The sequence below is a fragment of the Macrosteles quadrilineatus genome, unplaced genomic scaffold (assembly GCF_028750875.1).
Source record: "Macrosteles quadrilineatus isolate MER2022 unplaced genomic scaffold, UCM_ALF_1.0 Scaffold_5__1_contigs__length_97177068, whole genome shotgun sequence".
In the NCBI taxonomy this organism is placed as follows: domain Eukaryota; kingdom Metazoa; phylum Arthropoda; class Insecta; order Hemiptera; family Cicadellidae; genus Macrosteles; species Macrosteles quadrilineatus.
In genome coordinates this window covers 25,390,075-25,408,664 of record NW_026542598.1, presented here as the reverse complement: position 1 = coordinate 25,408,664, position 18,590 = coordinate 25,390,075, and the positions used below count along the sequence as shown (strand labels likewise).

The following is an 18,590-nucleotide window of genomic DNA, read 5'->3' as shown; positions in this document are numbered from 1 at the left end:
AGTGAAACCTCTATTAAATCAAAGACTTGTGTTTTTTGTAATTAGTGCCATTAATGACAAAGGTATAAAAGAATTATGAGCCACAATGCCATGTACAAGTATAACTCAAATCGTTCTATCGTAAAGCTCTGAACGGTGTTAGTCTGTAAGTGGAAATAGTACAATCTCACTACATAAAAATAAGTACACCCGTTAGTGTACTTTGTAAACTATTAGAAACATTAGGGTAAAATGATTGTATTTTAAAAGTTAAATTCTTTATTTCATTACTGGCACGTTTAGGCAGTTTTTTTACCAAGCATTTTCTTCGTCTGGTCCCATTTGGTCTAGGAATCCATCTTCTTGAAGTAGCACGATTGTGAAGCAGAATAATCTGTCGTCACGTGACTGAATGTTCCACTGAATTTTCCGGTTACTTCGTACAACTGAAAAGTAGGAAATAAATTGTTATGGTCAACTTACAAAAAGTAATGGTTGATATATGTTATTTCAGTCCCCCGTGGATAGGAATTGTACTATCCCCAATAATATATTGTATTATATTATATTATATATTGTGATTATATATAAACACAATCCACTTGTTCGCTTACAAACCCAAATTACGCAAATATTGGTTCTGTAAGCATAAAAAATAAAAGGTCTACGGATATACATGATCAATAACCCAGCCATATTGACCGGCTTGCTAGTATCATGAGACTATTGGCATTGCATCATGGAGGACACAGATCCATATGTTTTATTTGGACGTTGGATTGTAAAATCAAATATATGTAATTAACTTTTTTCCAAATGTTTCTTCATAATTTAGCATTCTGACATCTTTTACGTGACAAGATCACTTAAAACTCAATAGCTGAAACATTAGGTTGGGACCAAATTAAAATCGTTATTACATAAATACCAAAGTATTCGGGAATCAATTCCTTCATATAAATAACAAAGAATAAGAGAGAGTAACAAGAAATAAATAAACTGTGAGATTCTTTTACAAATTATCTACTCCCATTTATATTTAACTAAGCTGTTTTGCAAATACATACAATATACAGATATAGTGATCTTTCAAAATATTTTTCAGAATCTTTCGTTTTATCATTAATTTAGTCAAAATAATATTTAAAATTTTTCTAACATACTCCCAAAAGGCTTTCGTGGTACAATGCAGGATACTCTAGCGGCGCTCCAAGTTTTGGACAGAGGTCCTTTAGGAAATCCTCTTGAACAACATCCACATGCACTGTGAGCAGAACGACCTTATCATACGACGAGTTGTACTTGAATTTGAAGTGATCCTAGTAACATATAATAATACTCATTCATAATACTATAGTAAATAAATTTTTATAGCAAAACATTTGTTCATAAACATACAAAAATGTATTTTTTCAAGTACTGAAATATAAAAAAAAAACTGATTAACCCCTCCACAGCACATCTTCACATTGATGAGTTTCTAAAACTTTTGCTAAACACAATAACATGAAATAATAAAATTAAGTTGAACGAGTACAGAGAAGGTATTAACACGTGTTTTCAGTCAAATACAATAACATAAAATTAGATAAAAAATCATTAACTACAAACTTGATCAAAATACATCCATAAACAATCTAAATAAAATGTTTTACTTATTCTCCGACCCCGGTCTTGTTTTCATGAAACATTGACCTTTTCTAAGATATCTTCATTATTTTTACTTTCTCCCCTATACCATAGTATATGGAGAAAGTATTATTTTTTGACTAATGACAAAATGGCGTCTGTGTTTGCTAACGTTCTCGCTTTGAATCGAATCAATGGTTATAAGTAGCTACACTCCACCTTCCATTAGATACTATTGTACTTACCTTACCTTACCTCCGTGGCTTGGCCTAGACAAAAATGTGCATATATTCTAGTATATCGCCAGCCTTTTACTAATGCAGACACCAGTCTGTATATGTCTTTCCTTTTAGGCGGTCATCCGTTGTTCCAAATTGGTCTTTCCACCTCACTCTAGGTCTTATAAGGGGTCGTCTACCTTGTGGCACTCATTGGAATAAGGTTTTAACAATTCAATTATCCTCTCTCTTTTACACTTGGCCTGCCCACATTAGTTTTTCATAGCTCTATATTCTTTCTTATAGCTAAGCCTTCGTTATCTTGAACTGTTTCGTATATTTTTAGCGAATTTCTCATATAGGGAATAAGCTATTACCGTAGTACTCATGGTAAGACCTGGACCCGGGATCGATTTAATTTTTCGTTTTGAGGTCCCTAGAGGCCAAAAACACCATCCGTTCAAATTAATATGTGTGTGTGTGTCCGTCAGAACGATAACTCGAGCAAAAATGATCCAATTTCAATGAAATTTGGTACAAACGTGTAAACCTACATTTATTCGAAAGAGTTCGCGAACCAGCATGATCTGACCATGGAAATTGGGGTTTATGTTGGGGGGTTTTATGGGGTAAAAATTTAGCTTTCCCCGTTTTAGACCTAAAAACATAAAATTTTGCAATTGATTTCGAAACCATTTGTAGAACTAAAATAAAAACAATTTAGTTAAAAACACATTTAAGGGTTGTTAAGCGCCTAATAGTTACGGAGAAAATTCCAAAAAAATTTAAATTTAAAATTCTTTTGTTATTTTTATGGAGAATATGTAAACTTGTTGTAGTTTGCTTGTTTATGGACATATTTTGATCAAATTTGGAAAATGCATTTATTTCATACTAAACTATTTTACATTTTACTAAAAACACCGTCCCTGTCACAGCAAACCTAAGTACTCGTTAAACTAATGATATTTAAATAGGCAATAAATGTGATATTTTTAATGATATATTTTAGTATAAATCCAATCAGGCAAATGGAAATTCGCTTAGTCTGCAGGTTTGCTGTGGCGGGGGTATTTTCATCACTCTACTCTTGAAAAGAATAAGCTTTTTTGGAGTCACTGGTCAGTGCCCATCTAGGTCCTTGAACCATACGGTAGTCCTGGGATATTAATTATGTTATTGTATCATTTGATTTTAGTTTTTCTTTAGGACCATTTGGAGCTAATTTTTTTCTGAGGACCAATATTTAAAACTTTACTGGTTTTAAATTTGCATTTTCAACGAACATTTTGGTACATCGACGGATATACTTGAAATATAAGGAAAAACTATATATCGACGTGTAAACGAATTATAACGTGTACAAACTAAGGACGATTTGCAAAAATAAAGCAAAAAAAAAACATTTCCCTACCACGAATTTAAATCTTTATAGCTTAAACTTATATTCACATATATTGAATTTACAACAAAACTTTTAAATCATTTAAATCATTTTAAATCACAACAAAGTTTAATAAATCATTTTGAGAACTTCAAAATTAGACATTTACTAAAAATGCAAATCCTTTACGGTAGAAACACTAGTATTCGTGGTAGGAGCTTACTTGATTTGGCTCGATCGTAAAAGATTGTACAATCAACATCAATATTTTGTAAAAAAATTAAACGTAAATATTTCAGTGACAGTTTGCAGAAAGAAACCCAGCTGATCGTTAGACTAAATTATCTTGCGCAAAGCAAACTTTAAATTGTTTTTGTTACGCTCAAACTCTGAATTTGGACAATGTCCAAAATTCACGTCACGATTTAGACAGTCAAGACTGGGTATTTATTCGCAAAATCATCGAAGCAAAATGCACAGAACGCGTTGTGGGTAAACTGATTTACTCAAATGCCAAAGTGCTAAAGTTCTTCTATCATAGAGCAAAAAAATGCCCTCAACGCGGTGCGGGCAAAAGTGAATGCCCACGTTGGACTTTGTGTATTTTTAAAATGCGTAAACACAGAATAAGCGTTCCAAGATTTCCTAAAAAGGGGTTTTTACATCCAAATCTAATGAAACCTTGCTTGGATGCGGATGATATCATTGCTTCTTTTCACACGTTGAGTTTCTCATCCTCGGTACAAATAAACTTATTTGGTGTCATTTGGAATTGCTTGGTTTCTTGAAAACTGTTTATCAAGAACTCCATAGGCTATTTGTAGTACCAATAGTCTAGTTCTTATTTACTATTCTATTGTTCTTATTTACTACAGCTGCAAATCAATTTTCAAGAGTTAGCTGTGTCCGGTCGACATCAACACATATTCACCAACTCATTATCACCAACTGATACTGGGGTTAATTTTCATTCCGTGTTCCTTAAAATGTCATCTTCCTCGATATTGGAAGATTATTAGGAATATGGACCTAACAAGTTCGGACTAAGTGGACATTTTGCACAGTTGTTAAGTAAGCCAAGTTGATGAAAATGCCAAAAGTCCCCCTAATCCCGACTGTGCTTCAGCCGCCATCTCGGAAATAGCGGCTAATTTTCATTTTTTTAAATAATTCACTAACCATTGGTAATAAATATTTTTTACTCTGGTAAATACAAAAAATAATAAACACTTAAAAATACACCTTTTTAAATTATAAGCTTTGCCCTACTATTATTTTCTCTATTATTGAAGTTTTCTCTATAATTGAATTAAATAAATAATCTATTATTTAATAAATATTGATAATCTATTATTGTTATTGAAATAAATCAAAGTTAGTATTAAATTTAAAATTCCCATGTTATTGTTATGGAGGAATAAGGAAATCGTTGAATTTTGCAAAATTTATGGATACTTTTTCATCAAACTTGGCAAATTTATTATTATTTTTTTTCCACAGTCACCTAACAATGTACATGTTCTCTAACTGATTTGAGAAAGCAAAGTGGCCAATTCGCTGATCAGTGAGACAATGTTAACATTGTCTCACTCTAATTACTTTGTCTCACTCCAGATTTGCAACGTGAAGGCACGAAATAGTGAGCGCGTAACATGCAGGCAACGTCGTATGCGCGCGAAGTACGTTGGCAGCATTGGTTGTAAATCAGCTGGTCAGCTGTTGTACTGTTGTATTTGTCACTTCACATTAAATGTTATATTAAAAGTTCACTTCTGTGTAAAAATAGGTTATGTTTGAAGAAACATAAGACCAATTAATTTGTTTTATGGTAACTGTAGGAAAAGTATAATGTGCAACTCGAGTTCAAAGTACAATTGCCTCACTCGAGAAACCATTCCTCACTCGCCTACGGCTCGTGAGTAAGGATTTCTCTCGAGTGAGTCAATTGCTCACTTTTCTCACTAGTTGCACAAATAACTAATTTTAGCTTTTAAAAATAAATACACACTTTTTCATCCTCCCTATAGCAGTAAACCTAAGTACTCGTTAAGTTTAATTTTATAGGTTTTTTGGGGGGTTAGAATCGTCAGTTTCTAGGAAATATTTCAGTAAAAATCAAATCAGGCAAATGAAAGTTCATATTTTTCACATATTAACATTCATTTTTTATTAGTATCCATATATTAATACGCAAGCAGTTTTCTTTTCACAGTCATGACTTGATAACGGTTTGACGGATTTTAACGTTTGAGGTGTCAAATTAAAGCTATTTTCACGTAGATGTGCAAATACGTCTCAGAATATTAAGAAAGGGCATCACTTAAATACAGTTAGGGGCTAAAGTTTGGGAACGGTGGCGCTATCTGTTGACATTACATCAAACCATCAAACTCAATTCCCTTTGTTTACAACTAAACATATGGACGTAGTTTGAAATAGTTTTTAGCGAATTTCCCATATAGGGAATAAGCTATTACCGTAGTACTCATGGTAAGACCTGGACCCGAGACCGATCTAATTTTTCATTTTGAGGTCCCTAGAGGCCAAAAACACCATCCGTTCAAATTTATATATATATATATATATATGTATATTTATTTATGTATTTATTTATATTATTTATATATATATATATATATATATGTGTGTGTGTGTGTGTGTGTGTGTCCGTTAGCACGATAACTCGAGCAAAAATGATCCGATTTTGATGATATTTGGTACAAACGAATCCGACAACCCAGCAATTCTCAAAACATGTCGGTCAACAGATCAGCAGTCAAACTTCCGTTATTTGGCCTTTTGGCCTGAAAGGCCTATGTGGTTAACTCTATGTACTCTATGAGATGGTACTCTATGAGATCAGATAAATCGTTCACACTAGGATACCATACCACAGAAGCATATTCTAATCTTGACCTGACCAGTGAACAATATAACAGTTTAATTTTTACTAATCGTTTAGTTTTTAAATGATTAGTAAAAATGTTGCCCAACCTGCGGATAAGACCAACAATTGAGAAGGCAGTCTTACAAATGGAAATCACATGATCATTATATGTAAATCTGGAATCAAATGTCACACCCAAGTCTTTAATTGAAGTTTTCCTCGAAAGAAGACTACCACCAATATTATAATTATGCATGATGAGGTTACTAGGGGTTTTCTTTGAATATGTTACAACAGAACATTTATCCACATGAAATTTTAGATTGTCACGACTCCAAAGAAACAATCGATTGAGATCATCTTGTAGCATAACACAATCTTGTTGGTTGTTAACAATAGTGAATATTTTGAGATCGTCAGCATATAGAAGAAACTCGCAGTTTATAATACAATCTTTTAAGCTATAATATTTTGAATGTTACGGGAGCCAATTATCGTTTGTAGTTATTCCTAGTGTGTTATCGTTGTTAGTAACAGCATCGTATATGTATTCAGCTTATTATAGCTTGTTGTATATTGATTATAGCTTATTCAGATATTAATTATGTTATTATTGTTATGAGATTTTTTTTATTTTTTTTTTGTCATTGACCAGCTGATTAGGTCTCGAACAAAGTTTTTTTATGTTATTTAAGATGTTATCTTAACTTGATATATCATTATAGAGTCTATTATTTTGTTATGCTTGATTGTTGATTGTTGCTATTTTCAACTCTTTTTGTCAGCAACTTGTACATTTATTATGTAAATTGGTATGTTACCATTGAAAGAATAAATAAATAAACAAGGAAGTGTCATGTATGTTTTGTGAGAACGATATTTTGGCATTTGTGAAAACTAGAAATACTCACAACGCAACGTGCACAGTAACTTTAAGCTCGCATCGTGATGAGGTTATTTCGAATTTACTCAATCCCCGAAGATGGTCTTGACTTTGGCATTTGAGTAAATCAGTTTATCCACAACGCGTTCTTAGCATTTCGCTTCGGACAATGTCCGAATAAAATGCCCACCCCGCCACATGAGTATTTTATACACTGTCCACACCACGAAGTGCGTAAACATTTCTGAAATTGTCAAAATTCGGCGTTTGAGTGTAACGTATGTACATCGATGACTCCTCATTATACATCAAAATCTCTAACATGCTAGTCATGCATAGGATACATTCAACTTTTCTAAGGGTTTAAAAATGTACTACTCACCTCATAGTAGTTTCTTTTTGCCTCCAGGCAATCCTCTCCTTTTTTTGTCTTGCAGCCCGGCTGGTATTTGTGAAACAATGTGTAAATACGTCTATCTTGGTAGACTTCATTATCATATCTTTTTTCGTATGTAAGCTAGAAACCCCAAACGGGTGATAATCAGATTCGAATCAAACTTTGGATAAGATAGATTTATGTATGCATTTCATTCTGCGTAATTTATTAGTTACTACGATCCCTGTAGTATTATGTCGGAGTATTTTAATGTGAAGTTTAAGACCCTAACGTGTAAATTTTATTTTTAATCTAGTGCATGTATTTATTTTTATTTTATTTTATTTATACATGCCAACGGCTAAGCCAACACATAAAAGAAAAAACAAACTGAACAATAGTCAATAATTCAATACTCAAAAGAATACAAGATACATAGATAAAAAAACAAGCTGAACAATACAATACTCAATAGGATACAATAATAGGATACAATATTAATGATTTAATCATACGATTATATTTTTTTATGAATAGACAAGTTTAAAAGCTGAAGAAGAATGAGTGTTTAAATCTCAGAAGAATTGAACTACAGTCAAAAAGAATCTAAATTAAACACTTGACAAGAAATATTCTGACAGGTTAATAAGCATAGTTTATTAGTTGAGAAAATTATCATATACTTACTTTGTCAGTAACATCGTCGTATATGTACTGTAAAATAAGTTTCAATCATTATTTAAGCCAAATGCGTGACAGTAATAGTTAAGTAGTAACTTTAAAAGAATTGCAGTTGAAAGAAATAATTTCTATTATGACGAAATTTCGGGTTGAGAGACAAAATAAGAATTTAAGATACGTAATCGTCGTCTCACCTGAAATTCTGTCACACCTTAAATTTGTCCAGATAGCTTAGCCTACTATGAGATAGTCCAGGACTCTAACGTGTTCGTTAATTAATTATCGTTTCGAGTTTATTGGCTCAGAATATTAATTACAATAATGCTAACAATGTTAAGCCTACATTTAACAAGTGCTCATCATAGCCACTCGAAAAATATGTGAAGTTAAATTTAGAATTTTGAATAACCTATCGTGAATGCGAATAAGCCTAATTAATTGGAAACATAACTAAAATGTGATTCGGTCGTTTTACTTGGTAACCACCAAAGTAGACGTGTCGGGAAAAGTTAGACTCGGTCGATCATCAGAGTCGATACGGGGTTTCTTAAATCGAACTTACGTAGGACGTTCCGGGGTAGGAATAAGCTCTACGGATATCGTTCTGGCAACTTAAATGATTTCCGAAGCTGGTTAAAGACAAAAGGCAGTGTGCTCGTACGTGAAAAAGCGTGCGGGTTGCGCGAGACTGCGGCACAATAAAATAAAAATAATAAAGCTTCTGCAAAAATGAGAGTAAACAAAATAAACTCGGTAGCACACTAACCACCTGATGCCTTAGGACTATACCAGGAACGGGGGAAATCTTTAACAGACCAGAATTTAGTACGTCAGGACTGTTGGATTTATCTCCAACCAGCAAGCGTGTCTCGGCGGTTCGGTAGCGGGTGGACAACTGACCAGTGACCATGAGGTCTGCTCTTCTGGTCCTTCTTCACCGTCGCCCCTGGCGGCGGGGTAGGTAACTAGCGTCATCCCCTCTACGATGACGTAGGACCCTTGCCCCTACGATGCCGCTGACAACGCGGGCGCGGCTTACCCCGAACATAAAAAATTATTATATATTTAAAATAAAAATCGGGTTTTTAACCCTTGACGGGTTTTGGGTCGTTACACTATAAAAGCAAATTTTCTATTTATGTTATTCACTGGCTGAGGAATATTGGTTGATCTCCGTAAAAGTTAAATCATATATAGACAGGTCAACAAGGTACAGGTCAGGTGGAGGTATGTATCATCCAACAATGAAAATGTTCTATACTTGCCATAGCATTGGGACAAGAATCAGCACAACATTTGACTAAAACTTGGTTAGGAAAAACAATTACAACACCTACAGAAACACTTAAAACCAACTAGTTTAATGGTACAGTAAAAAATACAATTTCTTATGGAAGAAAGGGAAAAAGTTATTTTCTTCCAACAGTTCTATTATTGTTCTAATTTTTTATTATTTGTAAATATTTATGTGCAGAGCTTTTTCAGTAAGAGGTTATGTTCAACCAACAATATTTATTATTTTGTTGGTCGATATTGAATCTATCATAAACAATAAGAATTCACGGCAGACGAAACAGGAAACACAGACAGAAAAGCAAAATGCACATAGAAATTAAGTTAGAATCAATTTGCTTATAAGGAAATTTCTTCAATTTTTTTTAGAACATGTAAAATTAAGTTTAGCTGCAGAATACTATGTTACAAGATAAGTGCCTTCCTTAAACTATATCAGGACGTGTAAATTTAAATAGTGTAAGTTTGTATTTTTGAGTATTGATTGGACCCAACCTACAAGTTTAATAAACTTGGCAAGGCCAAGCTACTGTAATATCATGAATAAAATGTCTACATTTTAATTTGAATATGTCATTCTCACAGTTCACAATACTAGGCTAATATGAAAGAAACCACCCTTCTATAGGCCAAATCAGTTGTCCGAGTTAAATAAATAGTTGTTATAAAATCAATATTGACGAGATAACAATGCCTATCGATTTTTATTTTTTATCAGACATAAATCGTACTTATCATCCCTACAAACTCAGATGTAAAATTTTAGGTTTCACGTGTATCAAACTAAAATTAAACTGGTGTAACTAGACATTTTCAACTTATTTTCATCCGTACAATGGCATCCTGGACATTCGGTTAAACATTATGTAACACCCTGTATATGTATGCCCATATTGTATATATATAGCAATTCTTCCATTGTTATATAGCGTTATCTCTGACAACAGAAATACTCTAATGCTTGACTGACTTTCGGGTAAGGTTGGGCAGTAGGTATCATGAAAAACAAATAATTGTGGTTTGAATTATCTGGGAGATTTAAAGTACCCAGTATTTGTGGCTTAAGTTGTCTGTGAGATTCAAACGTTTCCAGTAATTATTGTGGTTTAAATTTTCAACTAGATTGGAACCTATCTACCTTTTGTGGTTGAAATTGTATATAAGATTAGAACGTCCAGTATTTATGGTTTAGTGTGCTCACAAGACTGGAATGTACGTAGGGTTTGTACGTATTTCGGACAGAGGCTTTCCAACCTCTAGCTGAGCCCAGGGATTGGATGAATAAGGTATTTGCTTGTTTAATAAATCTGTTGTTTAAATTGCTATGAAATTTAATTTATTACTAAAAGTAGTAAACTACGTCACCGGAGGTGTAAATTATAACTGTACTTTACTTAATGTAAGATTCACTACACTTAGACAATACTGATGAAGCTACTGTTAGGAAGTTGTTAGCAAGCATGTAGACTTTAGCGAAAAATAATTAATGATACAAACTAGGGGTAGGGTAAGCCATAGTGATGAACGATGTTCTATTATTAGAAGTACAATTAATATTTTCTCGAATACGCGTATCGGTTTAAAAATAACACGTTTTTTACTAAGATACTATTATTTAGGTATGCTATGTAAACCAACAACTCTGTTTACAATAAAAAGGTCCTGTCCTGTCCGATTGAAATCTCACGTGATTTATACGAACATGTAGTTTTCATTCAAACCGATTGATCGCTAATATATATGCTACTATAAAACAATCAAATCGCTTTTATTAAATAATCTTAGAGTTAGAGTTTCAAACACTCCTTATTAACTATTGTTTAAGGAAATACTTATTGTTTACATTAAAATACGTAGTTCTGTTCTATTGAAATCTTACGTGATTAATATTAACACATAATTTGCATTTCAATTAATTCATCGCTAATGTATGCTCCAATAAAAATTCAAATGAGCTTATAATATAAATCGTAATTACAAATGGCAAACTTTCTGCTACAGCATTAAAAATGTTTAGTTTGAAAGATAAAACTAATGGGTCACTGCTACAAACACGTAATAATTAACTTGTTCTGTGGGTGAACAACAATAATAAATAATAAATTGTTTTTAAAATGTAAGAAAGAACTAACCACGCACTAAATTACAATATTACAAGACTAACAGTTACCCGGTGCGCGTTGCGCGGTTGCGCGTAGTTAGTGACGTATTTGTCTAATAATGACGTCATGGTACATACCGTTTCTGTTATAATATCCGTGATTGTAGTTATAATAATTATATTTGCTGTTTCCTGATGTACTAGTATTTAAGTCAACAGCTGATCATATGTGTTTCTGAGTCAAGTACTGCTTCCATTACGATTACATTCAACTTTAAGACCCCGTTGGGTGGGTTCCTGGGAGATTTTCTTACACAATATAGATTTTGGCACTCACCATAATTGTCTTTATCCCCATGCGACATTTGAAAACGAGGAGTTTGCTTATGACGAAATGCATAAGAGTGCTCACTCCGCTCGATTAGATTAGAACGTAACTCGTATTTGTGGTTTAGGTTGTCCACAAGACTGGAATGTACGTAGTATTGTTGAGCGTGTTTGAGGCAGAGGCCTTCACTTTCTGGCCTCATAGCTGAGCCTAGGGATTTTATACATAAGACATGTTCTTGTTTAATAAATGCAGTTGTGGTATATCTTCCTTGCCATAGCATCTTTGTTTAGCTTAAATATGCATTTAAAATTATGAAACTAAATGTTGATCCAATTAGTTTACTAGAAAGCTCTAACATATCACTATTTAGAGTGGACAAAAACCAAAACTCACCTTTTCTTCCAAGTCAAACCAGAGATAATTCGTAGATCGTATCTTGTTTCTTTGTCTGAAATCATCAGTGAGCATATTTTTGGGAACAATTAGGTACAATCCGTTTTCAACACCAAATCTTGCGAAGTCCTTCGCAGCGTAAACCTAAAAAAAACCAAAACATGTTTGTAGTTGGATAAGTGCAATATATTTTTTTATCCCCCTAGAGTCTTACCCCCTGAGTAGAGCTGACATCACTATAATGTAGTCATCTGAGTGCTCTCAAGTTTGTTAGAGGGTGGAATTTTACCCCGCGGATTTGTGAGTCTAATGAAAATAGTGCGTGATAGATTAAATTAGCAACTAGTGTACCTGTTGCTCGAATTCGAGCAATTTCTAAGTATAACAGGCGTTATTTTAAAACAAATAACAGTTATAATTTCTGATGACTTTCAAAGATTCGACTCAAAGATTATGGAAATACTCAGGTAAATAAATATTTAATTTCAACCAACACACTCTTACCACCAAGTTCACCAAGTTTCTTAAGTGTGGCACTTATTTGCCAGGCCAATTCCCGTGAAAATCTTCTTTCTTTTTAGGCTTCAGCCACTTTCAATCCTCGTCCAGACACATTATGTGTCCAAAAGCCTAACAGCACGACTCGCTTCCCCATACCGCCCTGAGCGATAGATGTCATTGAGATTCGCTCATCTCTAGACTTCTCTTATGCAAGACTTATTTCTGTTCTCTCCTATTTGTCTCCTGAAGTGAACAGTGAGGTGAACAGCGTGGTTTATAAATACGTGACTCGTGGTTTTTATTTCTCCACATCTACATACTTCTTCTTCCACCAGGTGAAAAATCCAAAAATTCGCCTTGAAATTTTCAATGTCCTGTGACAAACTGTGTTTCATAACGGCCCAACTCCCAATCTTGTTCCAGTATCTTTCTGATGTTAGGTATATATCCGCACGTTTACCTTTAAAACGTTAACATAAAACACTCTGCTCCCAACGCATTTGCAACTTATCTAATATCTCCTCTCTTCTGCTTCAAAATCAACAGCATATGCAGCAATTATCTAACAGTCCTAAATTGAATGTGAAATCTTCAGTTGGCTGTTGGAGAGCACACATAAACCCAACACGGAAGGGTGCTCGCTGTATTCGGCTATCAACAACAATAGTACTACTGTATTTGTATTTCGTGCGCGTCTACCAGTTAAAGTTCGTCGGCCTCCTTCCCTTGGACGTTCTGGTAAACGTCTTATAGTCTCCATTATGTCGAACGTATTTTTGGTTATGTTTTGATTTTGTGCAAATAAAAAACGGGTTTAAAACAGTGAAACGAAACATCAATCTTTTCAACTAATCTTATAAATGTCTCCAATTTTAGTATAACCAGCTGTTTCAAATATTAGTGCCAATTTCAAAGTATTCATCTGTTTAAATGTAAACAAACATTTTCTCCCTAAGAATAACATGGAAACTTTGAAGGCCACTGACGCAGAGCCCTGATGGAATTCCAAAGTTTTTTGGTTTGATGGCAAAACTACATGCTAAGACCTTTCTAACGACACCTTGGACATGGTGATCGGTAGCACCACCGCCCCTAAACAATTATGACAAAAATATGCCTAGCGTATTAAATCTATATATATAAAATCCAATGTATGTTTGTTTGTATGTTTGTCCTTTATGGACTCCAAAACCGCTCGACAGATTGTAATGAAACTTTTAGGCATTATTAAGTATTATTTAAGGATGGTTTGTGTGAAGTTTGGTGCAGATCCGTTAAAAGGGCTCCACCCCAGTGGCTCTGGAGTTTCCCATGTTAACCTTATGAGTACTCATATTTTAATGTAATTTAAGAATCTTAACAGCTGGTTCAACACATCAATTTGATTCTGTGATGTTCAATAGTATTAAAAAGTTAATAGGTTTACCAACAGGGTGCAGCACTACTGTATTATTTTTAAAAAATATGACAACAGCTAATTTGCAACCAAAAGGTGAGTGAGCGTAGCAAACAAACTTCAACGTGGAGGTGAGTTAGCGTAGCGAACGAGCTCCAACCTAAAGGTGAGGGAGCGTAGCGAACGAACTTCAACCAGGACGTGATTGAACCATGCGAACGAGCTCATCTTGAAAATGAACGAGCATTTGACATAAAACCACATTAGGACAGGACAACGTCAACGTCTCGGGCCAGCTAGTATATAGATAAAAGCCGGAATTTTACCCCTGTCCATATAACTAGGGTTTAGGCAACTAAAACTGTACGGCCCGGGGTTTTCCTCCTGGAACTTTGCCCCTTGGCTACATAAATTGGCCTAGAACGGATTGGCGAGAATAATTAATCATGTAAATAATAATATTGTTAAAATGTAATAAAATTAAAATAAGACTAGAGCACCCATGCTGCTCCACAGCGTTAAACTAAATATATAATATCCAAGAACTAATCAAATTTATGATTTTTGATGAGTAATACAGTATATTGATACTGATTCAAACGATCAATAGCTCAATTTAAAGCCTATAATTGCAGATTATTTTGAGTATAAAACATACATGAACAATACTGGAGCTATTGATTTTTAGTCATAGAAAAACCTTATGAAAAATAATGTTTATTGTTCTCCTTGCGTTTTCTTGAAACTCGTCCGATTTGAATAACTAGTACAGTAGCTTAAATGAATGCAGGTATTTCACTGAAAGTCCTTAGCCCAAAATATATAGGATTGTGTAATTATAACTAGTTAAATACATCTTAAAGTAAGAAATCGAAAATGAATCAAATGATGTTTTTCGGTTAAATAATACAGTGTAGGTACATACATGCCGATGCATTTACTTCGATGGTCGATGCTTGATGTGAAATCTTTGCGTGTATGCCTTCAATTTAAGACCTCAATCATGAAAATCGGTCGGTATAAGAGCCAAACGCACTCGGAAAAGAGAAACCAAATTTAACTCCCATAAGAAATGCATGGGGAGAATTTTTTTTTTACGTATAAGCCGAGTGGAATTATAGATAAATATATGCCGATGCTTGATGGCAAATCTGTGCGTGTATACCTTCAATTCGAGACCTCAATAATGAAAATCGTTCTGGTAGAAGAGCCAAACGAACTCGGAAAAGAAAAGCCAAGTTTTTTTTATATATAAGATATTTCAATGTAAACGAGCATAACTATTATCAAATGCCTATTTCACAACTTCAGACAGATGAGCCAAACAAAATCTAATTTCACAGTTAGCACAGCACAACTATGTGCTAGTTTTGATTTACTGTATTTGTTCTAGATTGTGTAATTGATTATGGAGTGCGGAGTAAGATTCCACCACCTTTGCTGTATCAACTTAGGAGGAAATCTTTGGTTTTAATGAGGGTTATATGTAACGGAAACGGTGGGAAAACTTAGGTTTGTACAAGTTTTGATGATTTTGATGTTTTGTTTACAAATTTAATTTGCTTACAACATTTAATATAAACAGAGTTAAATAATAGTTAACTGATTAAACGTCTTTCCATAAAAATACCTTGTATAAAATTAATTATTCTCGCCAAATTCTGTATCTGGACAAGGGGTAGACTTTTGAGCTAAACTCATGAAGGAAGTAAAAGCCCGAGGTAAAATTCCGGCCCGTACACTCTAGGTTTTATAATGTAACATTAATTTGTTCTTAACAACCGTGAAAAGATGCGTTTAATTCCACCTTTAATTTATTAAACTCAGAATGTGCAACTCAAAGGTTTGCGACCGGGATTTTGCCCCCTAGGCTGTGATGTCAGTTTTGCTCAGGGGGATAAAATCCCGCTACCCCTTCTTAGACCATCACCACTGTGGCAAACAGAGTGAAACTGTGGCAAACTTTGAGAGCCTCAAGAAAAGGCCCAGGAGGGGATGGGCGTCATTTAGGATTGGCAGGCAAACAATGCATAACATTTAAATGTATCTGCAAAATGCTCCAAAGTGTCCAAGAATTTTATTTCTTGAATTTTATTTATTTTATGAATTTTATTTATTGAATTGGGTGCAACGTGTTAAAGGTTCAGCTATACATATCCGTCACGTCACGTCACGGCACGTCCAGTAGTGGCAGTTTAGGTAGGGTGGTATATATATATATATATATATATATATATATGTGTGTGTGTGTGTGTGTGTATGTGTGTGTGTGTGTGTGTGTGTGTGTGTGTATCCGTCACGTCACGTCACGTCACGTCCCGACGCAAAAAAGCGCACGCTATATGCCATTCCCGCAACTGGCTCAGTTTGAATGCATTTTGAATACGCCGCATATAGCCTATGTATAACTTATAAGAAACACAACAGTGATAAATCGAAATACATTTTTTTACAAATACTAAGGCAAAAAATATATTATATGACAACCAATAATAGCGCTAATAAGATCATTTACACACTTAGTATGCAAGTGTGAAGCAAATTAGACATTTTCACCCAGACATTCTGTTGATGCCTCTTCTAGTTGTTCCCAGAGCGAATCGGACGTTACCGGGGGCTATCCCGATGTGTCACGTCACGACACGGTATGTTCCCAGAGCATACAAAAGTTTTCCAGACGTGACGTGACGGAGATGTATAGCCGATTACATTTAATTACACAGGGAGCATACCCGTCTAAAATGGACGCGACGTGACGTGCCAGGACGAATATGTATAGCTTTACCTATATTTCTTATAAGATTTCTTTATTATTTCCTTTTTTTACAATCATACGTAGATAAACTTGTAGTAGTTGATTCCAGCCGGTTTGAAACGTAATATAAGTCGTGGGGTATGTAGAAAGAGCATGTTGCAATCAATATAAATAAAATAAATCCCTTAAATAATATTAAAAACCTTTTGAGACTATAAGCAGATTAGGCCTACTTACCTTGTTTGTTTGATCATCGTGTTCTACTGGGTCGATATTATGGTTGAAGTAGAAAATAGCAAGTTTTTTGTCTCCGTATAGCGTATGCCTGGATACATATTCAGACTAAAACACAATCGTAAAAATGTTCATTATTGAATTTAATACTACCAATTAAGTAGTCATTTTAGTAGTCAAATTAGTAGTCATTTTCAACAAAGAACAGAATGCATGTTCAAATTGGAGGACAAGTCAAACACATCTAAGAAGACACTTGTGCCCTGTGCGGGTGATAGAGGAAGGGGTCAGTTGGGGGGAAATAATGCCGTACCAAAAACATGCCACCGAATTGCCAGCTACCTGCCCTTATCACACCCCTGACAGTAGCTGTTGCTCAAAAACGACTCTATCTTTAACAATGTTTGTAGGCCTATTTGATGTAAATAACTTATAGGTATATTTAAAAAAAAAATTAAAAAAACCGAGAAAAACAGTACTAAACACGATGTGATAATATTTGCAAAACAAATAGTTGTTATTGAATAGCTTTCCTTGCACGGCCCCAAGTCGATTACGTTAGTGCAGGGTGAGTGGTCGAGTATAAGGAAGGCCCAAAGTTTACTTCGAGGATAGTACAGTGTTTTCACCCCCTCGGCTAAGCGCCTTCTTAGGTGTGTTTGACTGTATCACAATAAGTGCATTTACATCTTTCTTAAACCTAGCTTAACATAGTTGCTTAATTTGAGAGGCAATGAATTATAAGTTTGTGGTCCAAAGTAACTAAAGGTTTTTTTCCAAAATTCCAATTTAGGTTTAGGCAGGTGCAATTGGCATTCCTGTCAAGTACAACGCACAGTACATTGATGTCCGATATCCTGCCTAAACACAAGATTGCTTCTGAAATACTCGGGCTTCCTAGTCTGCAGACTTTTGTGGACAAGCTTTACAGTCTGGCGATCAGAAAGGTTCATTATAAATGTGACTCTAGCATTTAATCTGAACTCGCTAAGGTGATCAAGTTTTTTCAAGCAGTAAACAAACCTCATAGATCGGTTCTGCAATCGGGTAAGAACAATCTCATTTTCCCGAGTCAAACAAGATTCAAAAGTTGGGAGATAAATTGGATGACAGGAAAGATAGTTGAAGGTACAATTTTCTGTTTGGAAGACTCAGGTAAAATTGAACCAAATATGTAAACAGGTTTAAATTTTACTTGTAAAGTTAATGCATCGAGCACACAAATATGTTTAATATCCAAATCAAGAATTAAAAATGTACTAGCCTGAAAACACATTACAGTTAAGTGCATAAGACCTTGTAAAAATGACCTAATACTAAGTAATTATGCAATAACTTTTACGCTATAATGTTACCATGACACTATCGTAGCACGTAATTTAAATATTAGTTTTAAAAACACACACATGATATGCAGTGTGTTAAAAAAGTCCCGGGACGGCTTAATTATGTTTTTAACCAACATAGATACGATCATAAAACCTAAATTTTTAAGCAATTATAAATTTTCCTCTCATCCAGGGGAACGGCCCACAAGGAGTAGGAAGAA

General features: G+C 34.3%; 1 protein-coding gene across 1 annotated transcript in view; it reads right to left on the bottom strand.

Annotated features, from left to right (window-relative positions):
* Positions 1-241: 241 nt before the first annotated feature.
* The window catches only part of LOC128993934 (uncharacterized), a 38,764-nt gene continuing 20,415 nt past the window's right edge, over positions 242-18,590 (bottom strand). The window contains exons 6-11 of the mRNA XM_054418064.1: positions 17,045-17,149; positions 12,156-12,299; positions 8,044-8,070; positions 7,363-7,497; positions 1,143-1,298; positions 242-425 (exon numbers count right to left, since the gene is read on the bottom strand). Of these exons, the coding sequence (XP_054274039.1) occupies positions 327-425; positions 1,143-1,298; positions 7,363-7,497; positions 8,044-8,070; positions 12,156-12,299; positions 17,045-17,149 (666 nt within the window). The 3' untranslated portion in view covers positions 242-326. The remainder of the gene's footprint in view (positions 426-1,142; positions 1,299-7,362; positions 7,498-8,043; positions 8,071-12,155; positions 12,300-17,044; positions 17,150-18,590) is intronic.